The sequence below is a fragment of the Eleutherodactylus coqui genome, chromosome 7 (assembly GCF_035609145.1).
Source record: "Eleutherodactylus coqui strain aEleCoq1 chromosome 7, aEleCoq1.hap1, whole genome shotgun sequence".
Taxonomy (NCBI): domain Eukaryota; kingdom Metazoa; phylum Chordata; class Amphibia; order Anura; family Eleutherodactylidae; genus Eleutherodactylus; species Eleutherodactylus coqui.
Window position 1 is genome coordinate 65,265,842 of NC_089843.1, and position 18,912 is coordinate 65,284,753.

General features: G+C 44.0%; 1 protein-coding gene across 1 annotated transcript in view; it reads left to right on the top strand.

Moving 5' to 3' along the window:
* Positions 1 to 18,912, top strand: part of WDR19 (WD repeat domain 19) — a 60,236-nt gene that overhangs the window by 1,497 nt on the left and 39,827 nt on the right. Inside the window, exons 2-11 of the mRNA XM_066573166.1 lie at positions 2,277 to 2,368; positions 4,168 to 4,233; positions 4,337 to 4,462; positions 6,037 to 6,152; positions 8,020 to 8,135; positions 9,352 to 9,432; positions 10,707 to 10,819; positions 14,950 to 15,123; positions 16,012 to 16,082; positions 17,445 to 17,617. Coding sequence (XP_066429263.1) covers positions 2,277 to 2,368; positions 4,168 to 4,233; positions 4,337 to 4,462; positions 6,037 to 6,152; positions 8,020 to 8,135; positions 9,352 to 9,432; positions 10,707 to 10,819; positions 14,950 to 15,123; positions 16,012 to 16,082; positions 17,445 to 17,617 — 1,128 coding nt within the window. The remainder of the gene's footprint in view (positions 1 to 2,276; positions 2,369 to 4,167; positions 4,234 to 4,336; positions 4,463 to 6,036; positions 6,153 to 8,019; positions 8,136 to 9,351; positions 9,433 to 10,706; positions 10,820 to 14,949; positions 15,124 to 16,011; positions 16,083 to 17,444; positions 17,618 to 18,912) is intronic.

Consider the following 18,912-nt stretch of genomic DNA (forward strand, 5'->3'; position numbering starts at 1 on the left):
CATGTTGTATGAACTCATCCTAGTAAAGGTATCAGAAATGCCTCCTCATCGTCACCAACATGCATGCAGGTTCTGATTGGTTTACCAGCACTTAGAAAATAGAAGAACACAGCAGGAGTATGCAGAAGACAGCGCTCCAGCTGTCTTCTGCATACCCCGCTCGGAGCGCTCAGCTGTATACCAGCTGAGCGCTCTGAGAAGACAACAGCTGTATGCAGAAGATAGCGGTCCCGCTTATCGTCTGCATACAACGTGAGCCTTCAATTACACACTTATGCAAACTGCTGTTTGATCAAATGTTGAGCGGTCATCTTGCCGTGTGAATGCACACAGCGATTATCGCTCAAAAGACGGCTTTTAAGCGACTTTCGACTGATAATCGTTGTGTCTAAATGGGCTTTAGGTCATTTTCAAAGAAGCCAAAAAAGAGAAAATCCCCAAAACGATTGCAGAATTGATGTGTTTATTCACCGTCTCCCTCCAAAAACATAATAAAAGTTATACAATGTATGATATGAAGCCAAAATGGTGTAAAATAAAGTTAAATTGGGTTCCCACCTACTTCAGAGGCTCCCGCTCCGGCGCTGAATCCCGATGCCTGCCGATCAGAACCTGAAAAAGTGGTGAAGGTTCACATATCGTTCGTTGCGCATATTCACGGGCTTCAGTGGGGATTCTTCATGGCCGCTAAAGCCTGTGATTGGTTGAATGTACACAATGTATGGCACGTGACTGCCCCTCGCTTCTTCCGGGTTCTGAACGGCAAACGCCGGGAGCTTCTGCAGTAGTTGGGAATCCATTTTATCTTTATTTTGACCATTTTAAGTGTGTAAAATTCAAGTCCCAGAAAACCCATTTTATTGAAAATGTTGCACTTTTTGTCCTCTGCAGTTTCTACATATCACTGTGTACTGACACTGCAGACTAAGGGTCCTTTTAGACATCCGTTTAAACGCAGCATAGAGGCCCATTTACACGCAAAGATAATCATTCAAACGACTGAAAGATTGAAAAACGTGATCTATTTGCATAAAGCGTTAATGGTCATTAGCACTTTATCATCTTTATTTGCATGTAAAAGGGCCTCCAGGAGCTGTTTGCAGAGCCCAGCTTGTGATTTCTCACATGCCCAGCTGTGCAGACAGCCACATTGTTCTGCTTGTGGCTGGCGGCACATTACAATGTTATCTGCCGATTCCTGCAACAGCTTACAATCTATTGAGAGATACTTTACCTCTCACTAGCTGAACAATGGATTTTAGGTTCACCTTAAAATCTTCGTTCAATGGAAAAGTGCACGATGCCCGTGCTCCCATGTAACGATTATCGCTCATTTTCAGTTGTTTAAACGAATTTTGAGCGATAATCTTTGCGTGTAAATGGTCCTTTAGTCTCTATAGAAGATCTGTCAGTGACACTGGTTTTCAGCACTTATCTCTCCTCTCCTGCACCTTCTTATCAGCTACTTTACCGTGGTCATAAATTAGCTGATAAGAAGGCCTCATGCCCACGGCCGGGTCGGATTCCGACTGCAAAATCGGACTCTGTGCCCCGGCAGTGCCCCCCAGAGACCCATAGTCACCTCTCCAGATCTGCCGCAAGTGTCTCGGCCGGCGAGCTGGTGCACATGCAGGGCAGGGCAAGGCACGCCGCTGCTAGGCTATGACGTGGATTCCCGCAATACTTCTGCAGTGCTCACTGCGGACGTGCCGCGGACGGATGGCTTCCATTGACTGCAGTGGAAGCCTTCTGTGTGATTTTCCGCACCAGGGAGTGCATGCTGCGAGCGGAAAATTGCAGCTGATTTCCGCTTGTGGGCAGGGAAGAATCTTTTAACATAGCATGTCTATGGACGGACATCGCTGCCGAATTCACAGCGGGTGTCTGGCCACGAATTCCGCAGCGAAAACCTGTGCATGGACATTGGGCTGAAGGTGCAGGAGAGGAGAGAGCAGAGGGAAGCTATTCCCTCAGTCCAGCACACTGACAGATCGGTTGAGACTTATGGTCCTTTTACACAGGACAGTAGTAACCTAAACGACTGCAGAAGTGCTGACGTCACGGCTGAGGTCGTTAGCGCTCATGCAGAGCATTTACACTGACAGACCTCATTGCTGGATCATGTTGCTGACTTAGATTCCCCTACAAGGCGGTAGAGGAAGTTACATAATAATAATCTTTATTTGTATAGCACCAACTTATTCCGCAGCGCTTTACATATATCACCGGCTGTTCGCACCTTACGATGATACAAATGTAACGTTTCTGCTTTCCAGAGGGTGTTCTCACTGTCGGAGAAGGGGCTGCTGGGTCATCCCATCCAGTATGTGTGGCAGAAGACTCTAGGACACTACATTGTAGTCAGCGGGTAAGCGCATCATTGTGAAACAACTCTGTAACTTCTCTCCTCTGACCACCATACATCAGGGGGGTTTTGGAATGGCTTTCTTCATCAGCGGTAGTGTCCGATAATAGCCCAGCAGGGCTAGTGGTAAGTTCACACTCCCACACGTATGTTGTGTATTTTGTCTGCTTTCCGTTTCTTTTACCCAAACCAATAACGCAGACTGCGGCGCACTTTTTTTTTTTTTTTTACACTAAAAACGTTGAAAGCAAATCGAAAGAACACTTCAATTTGTTTACCTTATAGTCAGTAGATGACGGAACTGAAGGGAAAAGTCTCCATTTGTTCCCTTTTTTTTGTTGTCTGTTCACCAGATCTGTTTTTAACCCTTAAGGACCAGGGTGTTTTAGTCACAAAGCTCGGACACTTTTTACAGATTTTACTCATGCTGGTTTTGCTGTCCTATTTTTTTTCTTCAGCTACCAAAGAATTTTTTCTGCGTTTTTTCCCCGTGACATATAAGGCTATTTTTTATGTCTTTTCTCGCTGACTTTTTTTCCCATTTTTTTTTTCGTTTTATTGGGGGTAAAAAGCTAAAAGAAAATGTTTTTTTTTACATTTATAGTTGTTTATTTTTTAAATTCGGATAGTAAGGGCTGCTTCCCACGGACGGATTTCCGCCGCGTAATATTTCCTCACCCGGGGCATGCTCTATTTGCCGCAGGTGTACGTGCGGACGGCTTCCATTGCAGTCAATGGAAGCCGTCCGTCACGGTATCTTCCGCTGTAGCACAGCGGAAGATAGCGTGAAACCGCTTCCCCGCCTACCGCAGCCGTGTCATATGACGCGGCCGGCGCGTCACGCGCTCTATTGCGCATTCGCGCTGAAGCATCATGCGGGACGTAGGACGCCGGATCTGCAGGTAAGTATTGGGGTCTCTGGGGGGGCGCTGTGACGGGCTCCGCGGCGGAGCCTGTCACGGTCGTGTGAAGCCGGCCTAATATTTACGCTACAATAAAGTATAGGAACGGGTTCCTCGTTTTTCTTTGGACATTTTGAAACCTAATTTGTATACTTTAGGATTACGGGGTGGATATGGCAACGGTTTTGGTTGGCGTCGGCTTTGGGTCATTTTCTTTTTTTTACATATACATTTTTATTTAATTCTGTTTTATTTTCTTTTACTTATTTTTGTAACTATTTTTTTTCCATCTATGTCCCAATGACGTCATATAAGACCTCTGGGGGTCATTCACTATGTTTTTTTTTTCAATTATTTCACTCTTTTCCACTGTAGCTGGGACAGCCATAGGAGCCCCAGTTACGGGGGAAAACATCTCCCTGTAGTGACAATAGTCACAGGCAGAGCTGATGAGAGTGTGCTACGACCCTGCAGCTCTGCTGTAATAGGGGGCACTCGGTGGTCACGTGACTGCCAGCCCGCATAGTGGAAGAAGCACTTCCACTTTCACTTCTTAGTATGTAGCTCTCATTGAGCGCTATGTACCCAGGAAAGGAGAAGGTAAAAGCAGTTAAAAACCACTTCTCCCTTCTCCTCAGGGTTCTCGGCTGTGTCTGACAACTGAGGATCCGACCTGCTCTTGCTTGATTGCCGTATGCCATATCTTTGCATGCATTACCCGAGCATCCATGCCAAGATAGTACATGGCAATGAGCGGTACGCAGTGTACTGACTGCATGCCGTGCGTATATCTCACAGCCTGCACGCTGCCCGATACACTCGTGTGAGGCCGGCTTTGTACTTTTAATTTTGATAAGTGCACAATAACAACATGACCCGTTCACACTTGTATTTCTCCAGAGCGGATCATAGCGTGAAGATCTATGATCGCCATGGCCAGAAGAAGGATGAAGTTAACTTACCGGGGTGAGTGAACCTACTTGGCCGGATACATTGTAGTTCTGCGCTGGTTTGTAGTGGGTTTAGCTTGTGGTTCTGATTTACTAATGTAACTTTCTTCTGTCTTTAGTGCATGTTATTCTATGGATTGGGACAAAGACGGCAACGCTCTGGCCATTGTTGCTGAAAAATCAAGTTCCATCTACATGTGGGACTCCAATACGTGTAAGACAAGCCAGCTGGACAGCGGCATGAGGTAAGTCGGCACCCTCACACCCCCCTATCCAGTCCTTTACTTATATATGTTGCTAAACCGATTTCCATAGGACTTGGGGGTCGAGAGGGGTTAGTTCTACGCTGCGTACTGTAAGGCCGGGCTCACACGTCCGTATGCGTAGAACTGTGTGAGTCACGCAGGGTTTTACCACTGTGGAGCTGGCGGCAAGCTGGCCTATTACAGCGTACGGCAGCGATTTTGATGGCGCATGACAGTGTATCTCACGCATGCAGTCATGTGCAGTCTTTGCAACGGCGCTTCTCAATACCACCCATGCGCAATGTAATTGCAAATGGACAGCGTTAATTACACGGCCATCGAGAACATTGGGCTCTTGCATGCAATATGCGACAAAATAGAATGTGCTGCGTTCCTTTTTCCACTTGCGTAATATGCAATGTATACACACAAATGTGAGCAAAACAGCGAAGCAAAGTCAATGTATTTGATTACCACGTATCACACGCCCGTACACTGCGAACGTAATACATGGTAAACTTACGCTCATGTGAGCCCGGCCTAACATTTCACTTGTGCTTGCCTCCTATGTCTGAACATTAAGGCCTCGATCCACACCGGGCTGATTTCCAGCGGGAAGTCCGCAGCGGGCATTCTGCAGCGGGCATTCTGCAGCGGATCAGCAGCGGACAGCCTGCCTCCAAAGCCGCACCATTTTGTGCGCATTTTGAAGTAGGTTTTACCACTAATTCCTGTGTCGAATTCACCCCCTCATTAAGAAAGGTGAATTCTGCAGGGGAAACTGCGATAAAATTGATAAGCATTGAATTCCGCACCGCATGTCAATTCCCACACAGGTTTTTTTCCGCAGCTTGTAGACAGAATTTTCAAAATCGCATCCACTTTGCTGCTACTCTAAATACAGCTGAATTTCCATGCGGAGGGTCCATATGAAGATTCTGCAGCAAATCTGCCTCTTAAGGGGTTGTCCAGGACCTTTACAATAGATGACCAATCCTCAGGATAGCTCTGAATCCTATCTGCTGATCACCGAGCCCGCTATCATAGAATCATAGAAGGGTAGAGTTGGAAGGGACCTCCAGGGTCATCGGGTCCACCCCCCTGCTCAATGCAGGATTCACTAAATCAGCCCAGACAGATGTTTGTTCATCCTTTGTTTGAAGACTTCCATTGAAGGAGAACTCACCACCTCCTGTGGTAACCTGTTCCACTCATTGATCACCCTCACTGTCAAAGTGTTTTTTCCCAATATCTAATTTGTGTCTCCTCCCAGTGGGGACAACGCTGGAAGCAAATGCTTACATGGGGAAAATCTATGTCCATGAATGCTAGTTTGCTCAGATGTGTGTGACGATAACCTTCTAAATGCTTTTCAGTAGCAACCAGAAGACTTGTGAATGCAGCTGCCGACTGCAATAAAACAATAATGAATGCAACAACTTATATCTGTCAGTCTTTACAAAGTGCTTTTAAAGTTGCACCTCGTCAACCCTCTAAGACACATTCTGTTCTTGCGTCTGTAAGGCCATGGACCCACTTTTTGCTATATTTATACTTAATATTTTGTATTTTAGAGATCAAATGACTTTCCTGCTCTGGTCAAAGACAAGTTCGTTGCTAGCAGTGGGGACATCGAAGGGAAACCTGCTGATTTACAATCTACAGACATCTAGGAAAGTACCTGTCCTGGGTAAGTTGTATGCGTCTGTCCGAAAACGATTTATGACTAGGATGTGTAATATGTACAAGCTGTGATGTGAGGCTTCAGATATCTGTTGGCTGAACACTCATTTGATGGACAGCCATCTCTCCTGACCCATCCTGTATAGATGCACACTGGTGTGGCTGAGTGTGCATGTGTTCTGTATGCAGAGAAGGGACAAAACCGCTACACACAGGTGCATAACTATAGGGGATGCAGGGGATGTGGTTGCACCCGGGCCCAGGAGCCTTAGGGGGCCCATAAGGCCTCTCCTCTCCATATAGGGAGCCCAGTACTATGAATAAAGCATTATAGCTGGGGGCCCTGTTACAGGTTTTGCTTTGGGGCCCAGAAGCTTCAAGTTACGCCTCTGGCTACGCATCTAGCAACATCTTATCTCCTAGAACAAAATGATGGGTGGTTGAAATCCTTCTCTCCCCTGACATCTACAGTTGAAGGAGAGTCAGGAGACTCCCATACATATAAGATGATCGGTGGATTCAGACAATTAATATCTAATGTGTATAACCACCCTATATCATTACTACAGTTTAAGGAGAATGTTTTTTTTTTGTTCACTTTGCCACCCAAAAATCACAATAAAAGTGATCAAAAAAGTCATATGTACCACAAGATGGTACCAATAAAAACTACATCTTATCACACAGCACCATCATAGGCAATGAAAAAAGTTTTGGATTGTTGAATACAGCGAGGTCAAAAAACTATTTTTCCCCCCAAAAAAGTGCTAAACTATATATATATATATATATATATATATATATATATATATATATATATATATATATATCAATCATGTCATTTATACTACTTGCTAAACAATGTAAAGGAATAAATAAAGGAGTAAATGAAAAGCAATGGCGGAATTGATGTGTCCATTCACCCTGTCTTCCCCCAAAAATTAATAAAAGTTGTACAATACATTGTACCCCAAAATGTTACATATAAAAATAACAGCTCACCGCATAACAAACAATCCCTCATACGACGATGGTTATGGAAAAGTAAGGATTTTGAAAAGTGGAGATGAAAGTCCCCCAAAAATTATTGCATTCTGAATTACCAAACTAGGCTATATTCTTAAAGGGTTAAAGGAGGTCCATGTACTAGTATAAAACAGTATTCCTGATGGCACCATCTTCAAAAATATGTTTGAAATTTGACTTGTTGCTATAGAAAACACCACCGCTTTTGTTTCTGCCCTAAAAATGTTGTATAGTTTGATGATCCCTTCCAGCCAACAGGCTATCGATCGACCTCCTAATCAGAGCTTCAAGGGGCTGCTTCATGGGTGCAGCAGCACATACTAGCATTGCAGTGTTGGGGTCTCTTTTAGATTGTTTATATGGTTTATCATCATCACAGATCTTCTTGTACAGCTTAAGGCACTTTTACATGCAAAATGACCTCTAGGAGTTGTTTGCTGAGCCCAGTGTGTGTTTAAACACACGCCCAGATGTGCAAACAGCTGCTGACACATTCCATTGTTCTTCTTGTGGCTGCCAGCAGATTGCATTGTTCTCCTTGTGGCTAGTGTAAACATGTCTGAGGAAAAATTTCCTGCAGTCTATTGAAAGATGAGTGAAATAGGTGCAAATGGAACATATTTGCTCAGTCTTTCAGCGGCTGAACGATGGATTTTAAGTAAACTGAAATCCATCGTTCAAACAAAAAGTGTGCGATGCCCGCGTTCATATGTAACAATTATCGCTCATTTTTGGCCGTTTGGATGAATTTTGAGCGATAATCATTGCATGTAAAAGGGCCTTTAAACGGAATAATGTAATTAGTTCTCCCATGGAATCTAATAAACCTGTAATGTGTTTTTGTGCAGGTAAACACACCAGACGCATCACTTGTGGTTGCTGGAGCTCTCAGAATTTACTGGCCCTGGGAGGTGAAGATAAAATGATTACCATCAGCAATCAGGAAGGGGATACAATCCGACAAGTATGTCCTAAAGATCCGAACTATGTTCCTGTCATCCATATTCCAGTCATAGCTTAACAAACTAGATACTCGCTTTTTAAAGTATGAGCTGAAGTTCTTAGAGCCGTATCAGAATACAGTAGCAGTGGTAGTACAGTGCTGAAACCCACACTAACCACTACAGCAAGTAACTGCGATGCTCTTCTGGGCCCCATGCCCCTTCTGACTCCCAATGACTTCACTTTTTTGGGTGCGCTATGAAAACATTGAGAGTCTGACAAGATCCCTCACATATGAGTGCAGAGGTGATAATGCACGGCGCTTATAAATGTAGAATGCAAATAAAATGTATTCCCACAGTACAAAGATTCATGTGTGTGAGCAATTAACTTGTTTTGGTGACTTTATCCAAAGATAGATTTAAAGTAAAGGGGTTTCCAGGCATTTGCTACCGATGACCGATCCTCAGGATAGGTCATCAATAGCTTGATCTGCAGGAATCCGCCGCTCGGGATCTCCATCAATCAGCTGATTGTCCAGCCTGCTGTCAGTGCAGCGGGGCTGGACGTCCGCATCAGTGATCAGGGCCAGAAGTGTAATAGACAGCGCTACAGTGCCATCGAGATCAATGAGAGCAATGCCTCCTTCCGACTAGAAGTGTAATAGAAGGCATCGCTCTCGTTTGATTTGGATGGAGGTAAGGCCGTCTATTACACTTCCCGCCCTGAGCACCTATGCGGATATCTGGCCCCCCACTTCACTGACAGTGAGCTGGAGGATCAGCTGAGGTGATGTCAAGCGGCAGACCCCTTCCGATCAACCATTGAGGACCACTTGTGAGGGTAGGTCATCAGTAGTAAATCCCGGAAAACCCCTCTAACGCATCTTTTGAATCTTAGTCATCTGTAGCACATAGAAGCAGTAGAGATGTCTGACCAGAGACGAAAGGCCCCAGTAGTTAGAGGAGATCCACACTACCAGTATTTTAAGGGGCTCCTTTGCTGAACCCTCATTGACAATGTCTTCAGGCATGTTCCTCGCTTTTTGGGCAGATGTCTCACATGAATCTGGTGTATGAACCAGGAGTATATACAGCTGATATACAGAAAATGCTAAGGAGTAATTTGTGTTAAAATGAATTAAGTGCAGACGTTCCACCCCAATATCATAACTTCAGCATAAATGTTTTCCATCTTAAATATATTTGTAATGATATTTTTTTCTTTTTGCTGTGCAGACCTCTGTGCGCTTGGAACCGAGTGACATCCAGTTCTCAGTGATGAAGACAGATGAGCGGGCGTCACCAGGAGAAAGCACCGTAATACTCAGCTGTCCTCATAAACATCCATTTAGCCCTTGTATCATTTATATTTAAGCTCCAAAGTCTATGAAGAGCGCCATTCGTATTCCAGGAAAGGGGAGGGTCGGTTTTATTTATGGCGCCCGTTCTTACTAGCTGAATAACTCCTGACTGTTAAGGGAGAAATTCAGGTAGTAGGTATATTATATATACTGAATGGACACTCTATTGGAGACGTCCATCTAGTAGCACGTTGCACCTCCGTTGGCCTTCAGAACCACAGCAATTTCATCCTGGCATAAAGCCCACTAGGTTTCTGAAGGAATATCGGCCCCTGCGGACAGGAAGCTTCTTGCAGTTACAGCAAATTAGACGGAGATGCTAACGTGTTCTGACCAGCTGACAGGAAGGGGTCATCGATTCATGCTGCCTGTGCCAAATTCTGACGACCTTATCAGCACGATGCAATAGAAATCTGACCAGGCGATGTTTTTTCTCTGCTTGGTGATACAATTTGTGCGCTCTTTTGTCCACCTGGGTCTTGTCTTTCTGTTTTTCCTAGACAGCAATGCCACTTGCATCTGCTTTTGTAGCTCATCCACACTAAGGATTGACACATTGTGTTTTTAAACATTTATATTGGAGCACCAGTGTTGCATTCAGATGCAATTGGCTTGGCTGTGTATTCATCAGGACAATTCTTGATATCCTCCTCTGACCCCTTTCATGGATGTGTTTTTTTACTCTCACATAATTCTCTGTTGCATAAGAAAGCCCCACAAGGTTGGCAGTGTATAAAGTCCTAGCGACGGCTATTCTAGCACTCATTACTAAAACACATTCGAAATTGGCTCAAATTGCTCAATTGTTCCCATTGTAATGTGGATTCACACTGAAATTGATCAATGGAAAGCTTGTCACTTCATTTTATGCTGCACTGTCGAGTCACGTGTCTACTTTCCATGCAATACTTGCCTGGCTCCCCGTTCCCACGCTGCCATCCTTGGTCTGTCAGCCGTACTCTTCTTCAGTCATGGGTGCACGCTCACACTGTTCTCTATGGGGGCGCCTACACCCCCAACTCTTCGAACCTTGTCCTATAAGCACCATAACTTAGTTTATGGTGCTTATAGGGTGTGACAGATTCCCTTTAGTAGGAGTGTAGCCTACATAAGACCTTAATAAACTTAGAAGTGTTGATCCCAGCCATTTATTGTAGGAAATCATCTTTTGTTTATTTTTCTCATTGTACTTTTATAAATTCTACTAAACCTCTAATCTTCCTTCTGTAGGTAAGTGTTGTTGTAGGAAAGAAAACTTTGTTCCTATTCAACCTGAATGATCCAGATAACCCTATAGAACTGGCCTTCCAGCAGCGTTATGGCTCCATTGTGTCCCATCGATGGTAAGAGATCTAAGGCAGTCCACATACTAAAACTTTTATAGCAGTATATTTATCTAGAACCTTCCATATATAGAGAGGAAACATCCCAATGTAAATGAGTGTCCAAATGGAAAGATGTAACAATACCTCCAGCGCCACCTTTGGAAGGCAGCATTACTGCAAGTCAATGTTAGACTTTTTAAACAGGTCATATAACAATGACTGTAAATTGTAAGCCAAAGCCAGAAACCAATAGAGACAGCTTCCACCTAACTCTGATCGTGGCAGTAACCGGCAGTTGTCAGAAACAGTGACTCTGTTCCCAAGCCCGCTCTATACACCCTTCACAACCGCATGACATAAACTTACATTATGCAGCCGAGAAGGGGTTAAACTCAACAGCTTACCATGTTGGGAAACATACATCTGTTTCATCACTTTTGTTGTTATTTTTTTGGGAGCTGAGACGCCAAAAAATCGTAATTCTGGCAATCAATCCTTTTTTTTCCTTGTCTACGGCCTTCACAGTATGGGTTAAGTATTGTGATATTTTAATACTTTGGACTTTTACGTATACGGTAATACCAAATATGTGGGAATATTCAATCATTGAATTTTTTAATGGGAAAAGTTTTTTTTTGTTTTTTTTTTAAACTTTTAATATTTTCCTTTTTTCACTATTTAGAAAAACCTCATCACATTTTTTTCTACACTTTGTTTAGACCCCACAGGGGACTTGAACGTGTGATCATTTGATAGCTTGCACTATATACTGCAATACTTCAGTATTGCAGTATATAGTGATTTTTGATGTTGCCTTTCAAGCCCTGCTAGCCCATTCTGCACCCCTGATCACGGGTTTAGACATGCGGCCAAATGTGACCGTGGCATCCAAGCAGTTAACTGGCACGATCAGAGCTAACTATGATCATGGCAGTTACCGGTGTCTGTTAGGTGTTACAAATAGCTGATAGCCATTGGGTATGGAGCAGACTCCGCTCTCAAACCCGCTCCATACACCCTTCATGATCGCAGGACAATTATATGCATTCAGCTGTCCTGAAATGACTAAACAAAAAAAATGTATTTGGTATCACCAAGTTTGTAAAGGGCCGATCTATTAAAATACTACATTATTTATCTCGCACAGCGAACACCATCAGAAAAAAAAATACACAATGACAAAATTGCACTTTTAAAGAGAACAAAAGGTTGTATATACCCCTAAATGGTACCAATAGAAACTACAGCTTGCACTGCAAATAACAAGTCATCACAAGGCCTCATGGGCAGAAAAATAACGTTATGGGTGTCAGAAGATGCCCCAAATGTAATTAGTAGTACAATGAAAAAATGATATACATCTCATGTTGCCATAATTTTACTGATCCACAAAATAAGTTATCATGTAAGTCTCAGCGCACCATGCTCACCAAAATAAAAACACCACAAAAATGGTGCAATTGCATTTTTCTTACCATTTCACTTGATTTAGAGGATACATTAAGCGACGCCATTGAGAAGCGCAACTCTTCCTACAAAAAACACGCCCTCGTATATTGACAGAAAAGTACAAAAAATTTGGCGAGCAAAGAACGAACGAGAATTGTGAGGTTTTCCCTCATGGCATAAAAATCAGCGCCGGTTTACACACTTTTCGTGCAGTTTAAACACTGCTTGACTAGTGCACGAGAACTGCACAATTTTCAACAACAATAGGGCAGTCTAAGCAGGCTGAACGAGCTGGTGATGGCGTCGCTAGTTTGTTCACTCGGACAAATGAGAATCGTGAGATACTCTGCACATGTAAAAGGGCCATCAGTTACATATAATCAGTGCGTGTTTTCATCTTTTGGGTGTGAACAATAATGTTTCCATTCATTGACGTCATCTTCTATGTTTGATACTGACACAACTTTTCATTATACAGTAAATGTGCTTTATTTACATGAAACTGGAAAAATCCTTTAACAGTAAGTAAGTGTACATCCTGGCTGAGGGGTACTTAAAGGGGTTGTCCCGCGAAAGCAAGTGGGGTTATACACTTCTGTATGGCCATATTAATGCACTTTGTAATGTACATTGTGCATTAATTATGAGCCATACAGAAGTTATCAGAAGTTATTCACTTACCTGTTCCATTGCTAGCGTCCCCGTCTCCATGGTGCCGTCTAATTTTCAGCGTCTAATCGCCGGATTAGACGCGCTTGCGCAGTCCTGTCTTCTTCTTTTCTGAATGGGGCCGCTCGTGCCGGAGAGCGGCTCCTTGTAGCTCCGCCCCGTCACGTGCCGATTCCAGCCAATCAGGAGGCTGGAATCGGCAATGGACCGCACAGAAGACCTGCGGTCCACCGAGGGAGAAGATCCCAGTAGCCATCTTCACCAGGTAAATAAGAAGTCACCGGAGCGCGGGGATTCAGGTAAGCACTATCCCGTTTTCTTTTTTAACCCCTGCATCGAGTTTGTCTCGTGCCGAACGGGGGGGCTATTGAAAAAAAAAACAAAAAACGTTTCGGCGCGGGACAACCCCTTTAACGCAACAGGACGTGGACTTATGCCCTGGGGATAGCATTAGATCAGAAAAGATCCCGCTCTATCCGGCAGTGGGAGCCGTCTGTCACTGATATTTAGCCTCCCGCTGCACAGCGGGGGTGCCCCGGAACAGCGACACCCCACCCCGCTGTTAACCCCTTACACGCTGTGATCTATGTAGATCGCGGCATGTGAAGGGCTCACAGAGGGAGGGTGCTCCCTCCAAGACATCATCGGACCCCCGCGATGTAATTGCTTATTGCTGAAGGATTTTCAGCTACAGGCGTCCTGCTTTGCTATTGCCTATGATCACTATTACTAGCGATAAGGCATTGCAGGACAGAAGTCCTACAATGCTTTATTATAGCGATCATAGGTATTATGGTACAAGTCCCCTACAGGGACATAAAAAGTGTTTTTAAAAAAAAAAGACAAAAATAGTGTAAAAAAAGAAAAATGTAAAAGGAACATTTTTTGTGCTTTTTTTCCCCTATTAGTATAAAAAAAGAAAGTAAAAAATTAAAGTCCCACATATTTGGTTTTGGCGTATCCAAAACGACTCAAACAACAAATTGAACACACTTTTTATCCTGCATGGCAAAAAGAGTAAAAAAAAAAAAAATAATAATGGTACCCATAAACCCTACAGTGCACCACGCAAAAAACAAGCCCTCAAAATAAAAAAAGTTATGGCTTTTGAAAAGTGGATATGAAAATCCCCTCAAAATCGTCGTGTCCTTATGCCTAAAATGGGCTGTGTCATTAAGGGGTTAAAGAGAACCTGTCAGTTTGCAAATGTTCTACAGGCAGTATTTTATATAGCAGGAGGAGCTGAGCAGATTGATATTTAGGTTTGTGAGAAAAGAATCTGTAACTTCTGTTTTAGTCTTGTTAAGCTGGGTTCACACGGGGCGGATTTGCTGCAGAATTTCTGTGTGGAAATTCACTGCGGCTGCTAATTTCGGGATTAGCCAGCCATTTTTTCAAAATCTCGTCCACACGGGGCGGCGAATCCCTTGTGGAAAAGCCAGACGGAAGCGGCGTTGTGGCGCGTTTTTAAAATATGCTGCTTGTCAATTTTATTTTTCTGCTGGGGGCTTGCTCCTCTCTATGGGGAGAGAAAGCCGCAGCGGAATGCCAGCGGCCGAACCGCTATAAAACCTGCGGGTTTTGAAGCTGTGCTTTTCCAGTGGAATTCCCGCGGTTTTTTGGTGCAACCAAACCGTGGGAATTCTGTTGGAAATCCACCCCGTGTGAACCTAGCCTTAATCTCTGTTCTTTCTGAGCTGCAGAGTCCAATGGGCGGTCCTATCAATGATTGACTGTACATACAGGGAACATACAGCTCAGGATGAGCGGAGATATAAATGAATAAAACTATATATCAGCTCCTCCTGCTCTGTAACATCATGCCTGTAGATAGGACACCATGTTCAATGTGACAGGTTCGCTTTACCTCTCCTTTTTAAAGAGACAGTCCTATTGAGGAGTGAAGGGAGAAGATACATGTTATACCTTACAGTAGAATAGATTATGATCTGAAGCTGTTAAAGGAAAATTGGGACTGATGCTGCTACTCCAATCTGTCATCTTTATGTTGTGCCATCTCCCCTGCACAGGTACGGGGATGGATACATCATGATTGGCTTCTCTCTTGGGTTCTTCGTGGTAATTTCCACACACATGAGTGAGATTGGCCAGGAGCTCTTCCAGGCAAGCAACCACAAGGACAACCTGACGAGCATCGCTATTTCACAGTCATTGAACAAAGCCGCATCCTGTGGTGACAACTGGTGAGAAATTTGGTTTAATGATCACTTACGTTTGACTGAAAATACACATATAATACAAAATATGACCTTGGTGTCATGTACTGCTCTTCACTAAGAGGTATGTACAGTACATGCCAGCCAACCATCCAGGATTCAGAGGGACAGTCCCAGATTTCTGGTGCTGGCCCAGGAGGCATGCCACATGTCCCGATTTCTACTAGATCTGTTTCCTCAAGATGTAGATAAAGTTGAATACGGTGGTGGAGCAGAGATCTGTCATTTTATGCCTATTGCATGCAGTCTATGAGTTAATACTGCAGTGTAGAACACTCCACGAGGACATCCGTTGCGTCTGAGAGCCACTTGAACAGGATAGTGACAGGGCTCCTTGCCCAGTGCGTGACTTGACTCCGCAGAGTAGCAAAATTGGGGTGGACAATGCAGGGACAAGGACTGAGGTCATGCTCGGCTGTGTTATCTACCTGCTCAGTCTGGCCAGGAAGGTAGGTGGAGAATCCAGAAAGAGGAGGGGAGACCCTGCAAAAGGGAAGTATCACTTGGGGGCATCACTATTGTGAGAAGGCACTATTACTGCTTTTATCGTATGGGGACATTCTTGCTGTGATGGGTGCACTATTTGTGTTGGGGACACCATTGCTGTGTCACACAAAGTAGGGCACTATTATTGTGTGGCTGCACAAAGGCGACTAGGTAGGGTTAGGGGTGCGGCTTAACAAAGACATTTGACATAGTGAGAAGTTGTCGCTCTTTGCATTGCTTGAAAGTTGGGCAGTATATGCAGTATATACCCCACACCGTAGCTTCTGCATACTGCATGACAGAACTGCTCACAGTTCCTGCATTCCCTAACATGATGAATAATCCTGGGATCTTCATTTTATATTGTAGCATAAAAATCCATGACCTGACTGAGCTGAAAGAAATGTACGCCATCATTACTCTGGATGATGAAACAAAAGGTAATCAAACTTACTTTACAATATTTTAGGATATAAACATGATTTGTAAGCTTGTACAAGAAAAATTGGGGACCTATGTGGAAGCTGTCCAGTTGAACCCCTTCCTGACCGCATAATATAAATTTACATGATGCAGTTGTGAAGGGTGTATGGAGCAGGCTCGGGAGCCGAGTCCGCTCCATACTAGGTGGCTATCCGCTGTTGCTGACAGCTGATAACCGACAGTTGCTGCTGCAATTAGAGTTAGCTGACCGCTCTAAACAGCCAGCAGGATACCGGGGAACTCCTTTCTGCGCCCTATCAGCATCTCACCTTAGGCGATCAGGGGTGCCGATGGGCTAGCATGGCAACCCAAAGCCTAGTGAAGGCTCCTAGCGCTGCTGTGCATAGAGGTCTATCAAGTTTTGCCTGGGAAAACACAAAAATATCAGGATATACTGCAATACTAGTAATGCAGTATATAATACAAGCGATCAAATGGGCTAAATAAAAGTGCAAAAAATATTTAATAATTTTTTTTTTTTACCAGTGAAAAAAAATATTAAGAGTAGAAAAAAGCAAAAACCTTTTCCCTGTTTTCCCCATAAAAAATCTAAACAATTAAAAAAAAGCCTGCATATTGCTATCGCCGTCTACATAAACATTCAAATTATCACATATATTTATCCTGCTAGCTGAAACCAATGTATTGCAATACTTCAGTAATGAAAAATCTCTGGTCCTGAAGGGGTTAAGTTGAATTAACAAAAACATACATAAGTATATATTGCCAAAACCCACAGGAGATAGTAACTAGAGATGAGCGAGTATACTCGCTGAGGCACATTACTCGAGCGAGTAGTGCCTTAGCCGAGTATCTGCCCGCTCGTCTCTAAAGATTCGGGGGCAGGTGGGGGGGACAGGTGAGTTGCGGCGGGGAGCAGGGGTGAGCGAGGGAGAGAGAGTACCTCCCCGCTCTCCCCTGCCGCTCCCCACCCCCCGCCGGTCCCCGAATCTTTAGAGACGAGCGGGGAGATACTCGGCTAAGGCACTACTCGCTCGAGTAATGTGCCTTAGCGAGTATACTCGCTCATCTCTAATAGTAACCTGTAAAGTATACACGGGAAACACAGAAGCGCCATTTATTTTATTTGGTTCCCCTGTTCATTTTGGATATAGAATATGTGCTTTTTTTTTTGTAGTTTTTTGCTGTAAATGTTTTGTACAGAACACCATTAGATCTTAATAAATATGTAATTGCTATGTACGGTATGTATTGAATGGCAGTGTGATCTTTCGGTGCATTAGTACTCTGCTTGACATGTCTTACTAAAAGTAATAACACATATTCACCCAATGTTTGTACATTTTTTACCTTTCCAGGGTTAGATAAACTATCCTGGACAGACGATGGTCAGTTATTGGCTGTGTCCACACAGCGAGGTTCACTCAATGTCTTCTTAACCAAACTTCCTATACTAGGAGATACAAGTGGCACAAAGATTGCCTATCTCACTTCCCTACTGGAGGTCACAGTCTGCAATCCTGTAGAAGGGGTAATTCTGCATTTTTTCACATTATTAATATTGCCTATTACTAGTATCTGCATAAGAAAATGGTCTACATTTTAAAGGAGTTTTCCAAAACTTTATTAATGATGGCTTATTTTTAGGATAGGTCATCAACATCTGATCAGTGGGGGTTCAAATCCCAATACTCCCTCCAATCAGCTGTTTTAAGGGGTTGCGACACTTGGGTGAACGCTGGGGTATCCTCTTTGACCTGTGATGTCATATTCTTTGGTCACATGCTCTTTGGGCTGCTCAGATCCACTTAAGTGAATGGGATTGAATTGAAATACCAGACACTGGTGCTATACAATGTACGACGCTGTGCTTGGTACACAATAAAAAGGCAATGGCAATCACCCAAGTGCCACAGGCCCTACAAGCCCCTGCTTGGTAGGGCTGCCAGGAATCGGGATAGGTTAAAAAATGTATAAGTCCGGAAAAACCTTTTGCTTTTATTTGAACTGCTAAAGAAGTAATACATGACTCCCATGGCTTTTCTAGTATTATTGGATACTCCCTCCCTTTCACCCAATGTGGACCTGCAATCCAGCCTTTCTTGTCCATTGCATTGGGGAATTACAGCCTAGGACCATGGGTATAGCTTCTGCCACTAGGAGGCAAACACTAAGCAAAAAAAGCTCCTCCTACCAGCTGTACTGTTCCTACAGGCACCACGCTAACCAGTTTTAGCTTGTAGTCTGTAGGAAGCAGACCTCTTCCTTCATTCGTCTTCAGTTTTCCTGATTCTGGGACTACGGGGCTGGCACTAAACTCTCCCTATTTGTCACACTGACTAGGGTGGACAGACTGGATTTAACCTCTCTGTTGACAGCCTGATCCTCAGAAGACAAGGGGGCACAGTCAATGTTAGTTTGACCCTGATTCACCTGCCATAATGACCTCCACATTGCAGCTCTCCCTCCCTTCTCAAAGGCGGGTGAGCACTGGGGGAAGTACACTGCTGGAGACTGGGAGCTAGACTTTTGGCAGAAAGGTAAGTATTTCTCTCTTCCCACATTTTCTCCTTCCTACTTTTCCCCACCAGGACTTTTACCAACACCAACATCCTATCTTCAACCCCTTCCCTCCCTAAGAGCATATCTATCTGATAGGTGAAGGGATGGACAACTGCTTGCCCTCAGGGGTGGCAGGGTTTGTCATGGCCCCTCCACTCTCTTTTCAGTTGTCTAGCGGGAGCGGGCATCGCTCCTCTCCTCACTGCCAGCATGGTGTCTTCTCTGGCCGATGCGCCATTCCTGCGATGCCAGTAGGGAATTAGT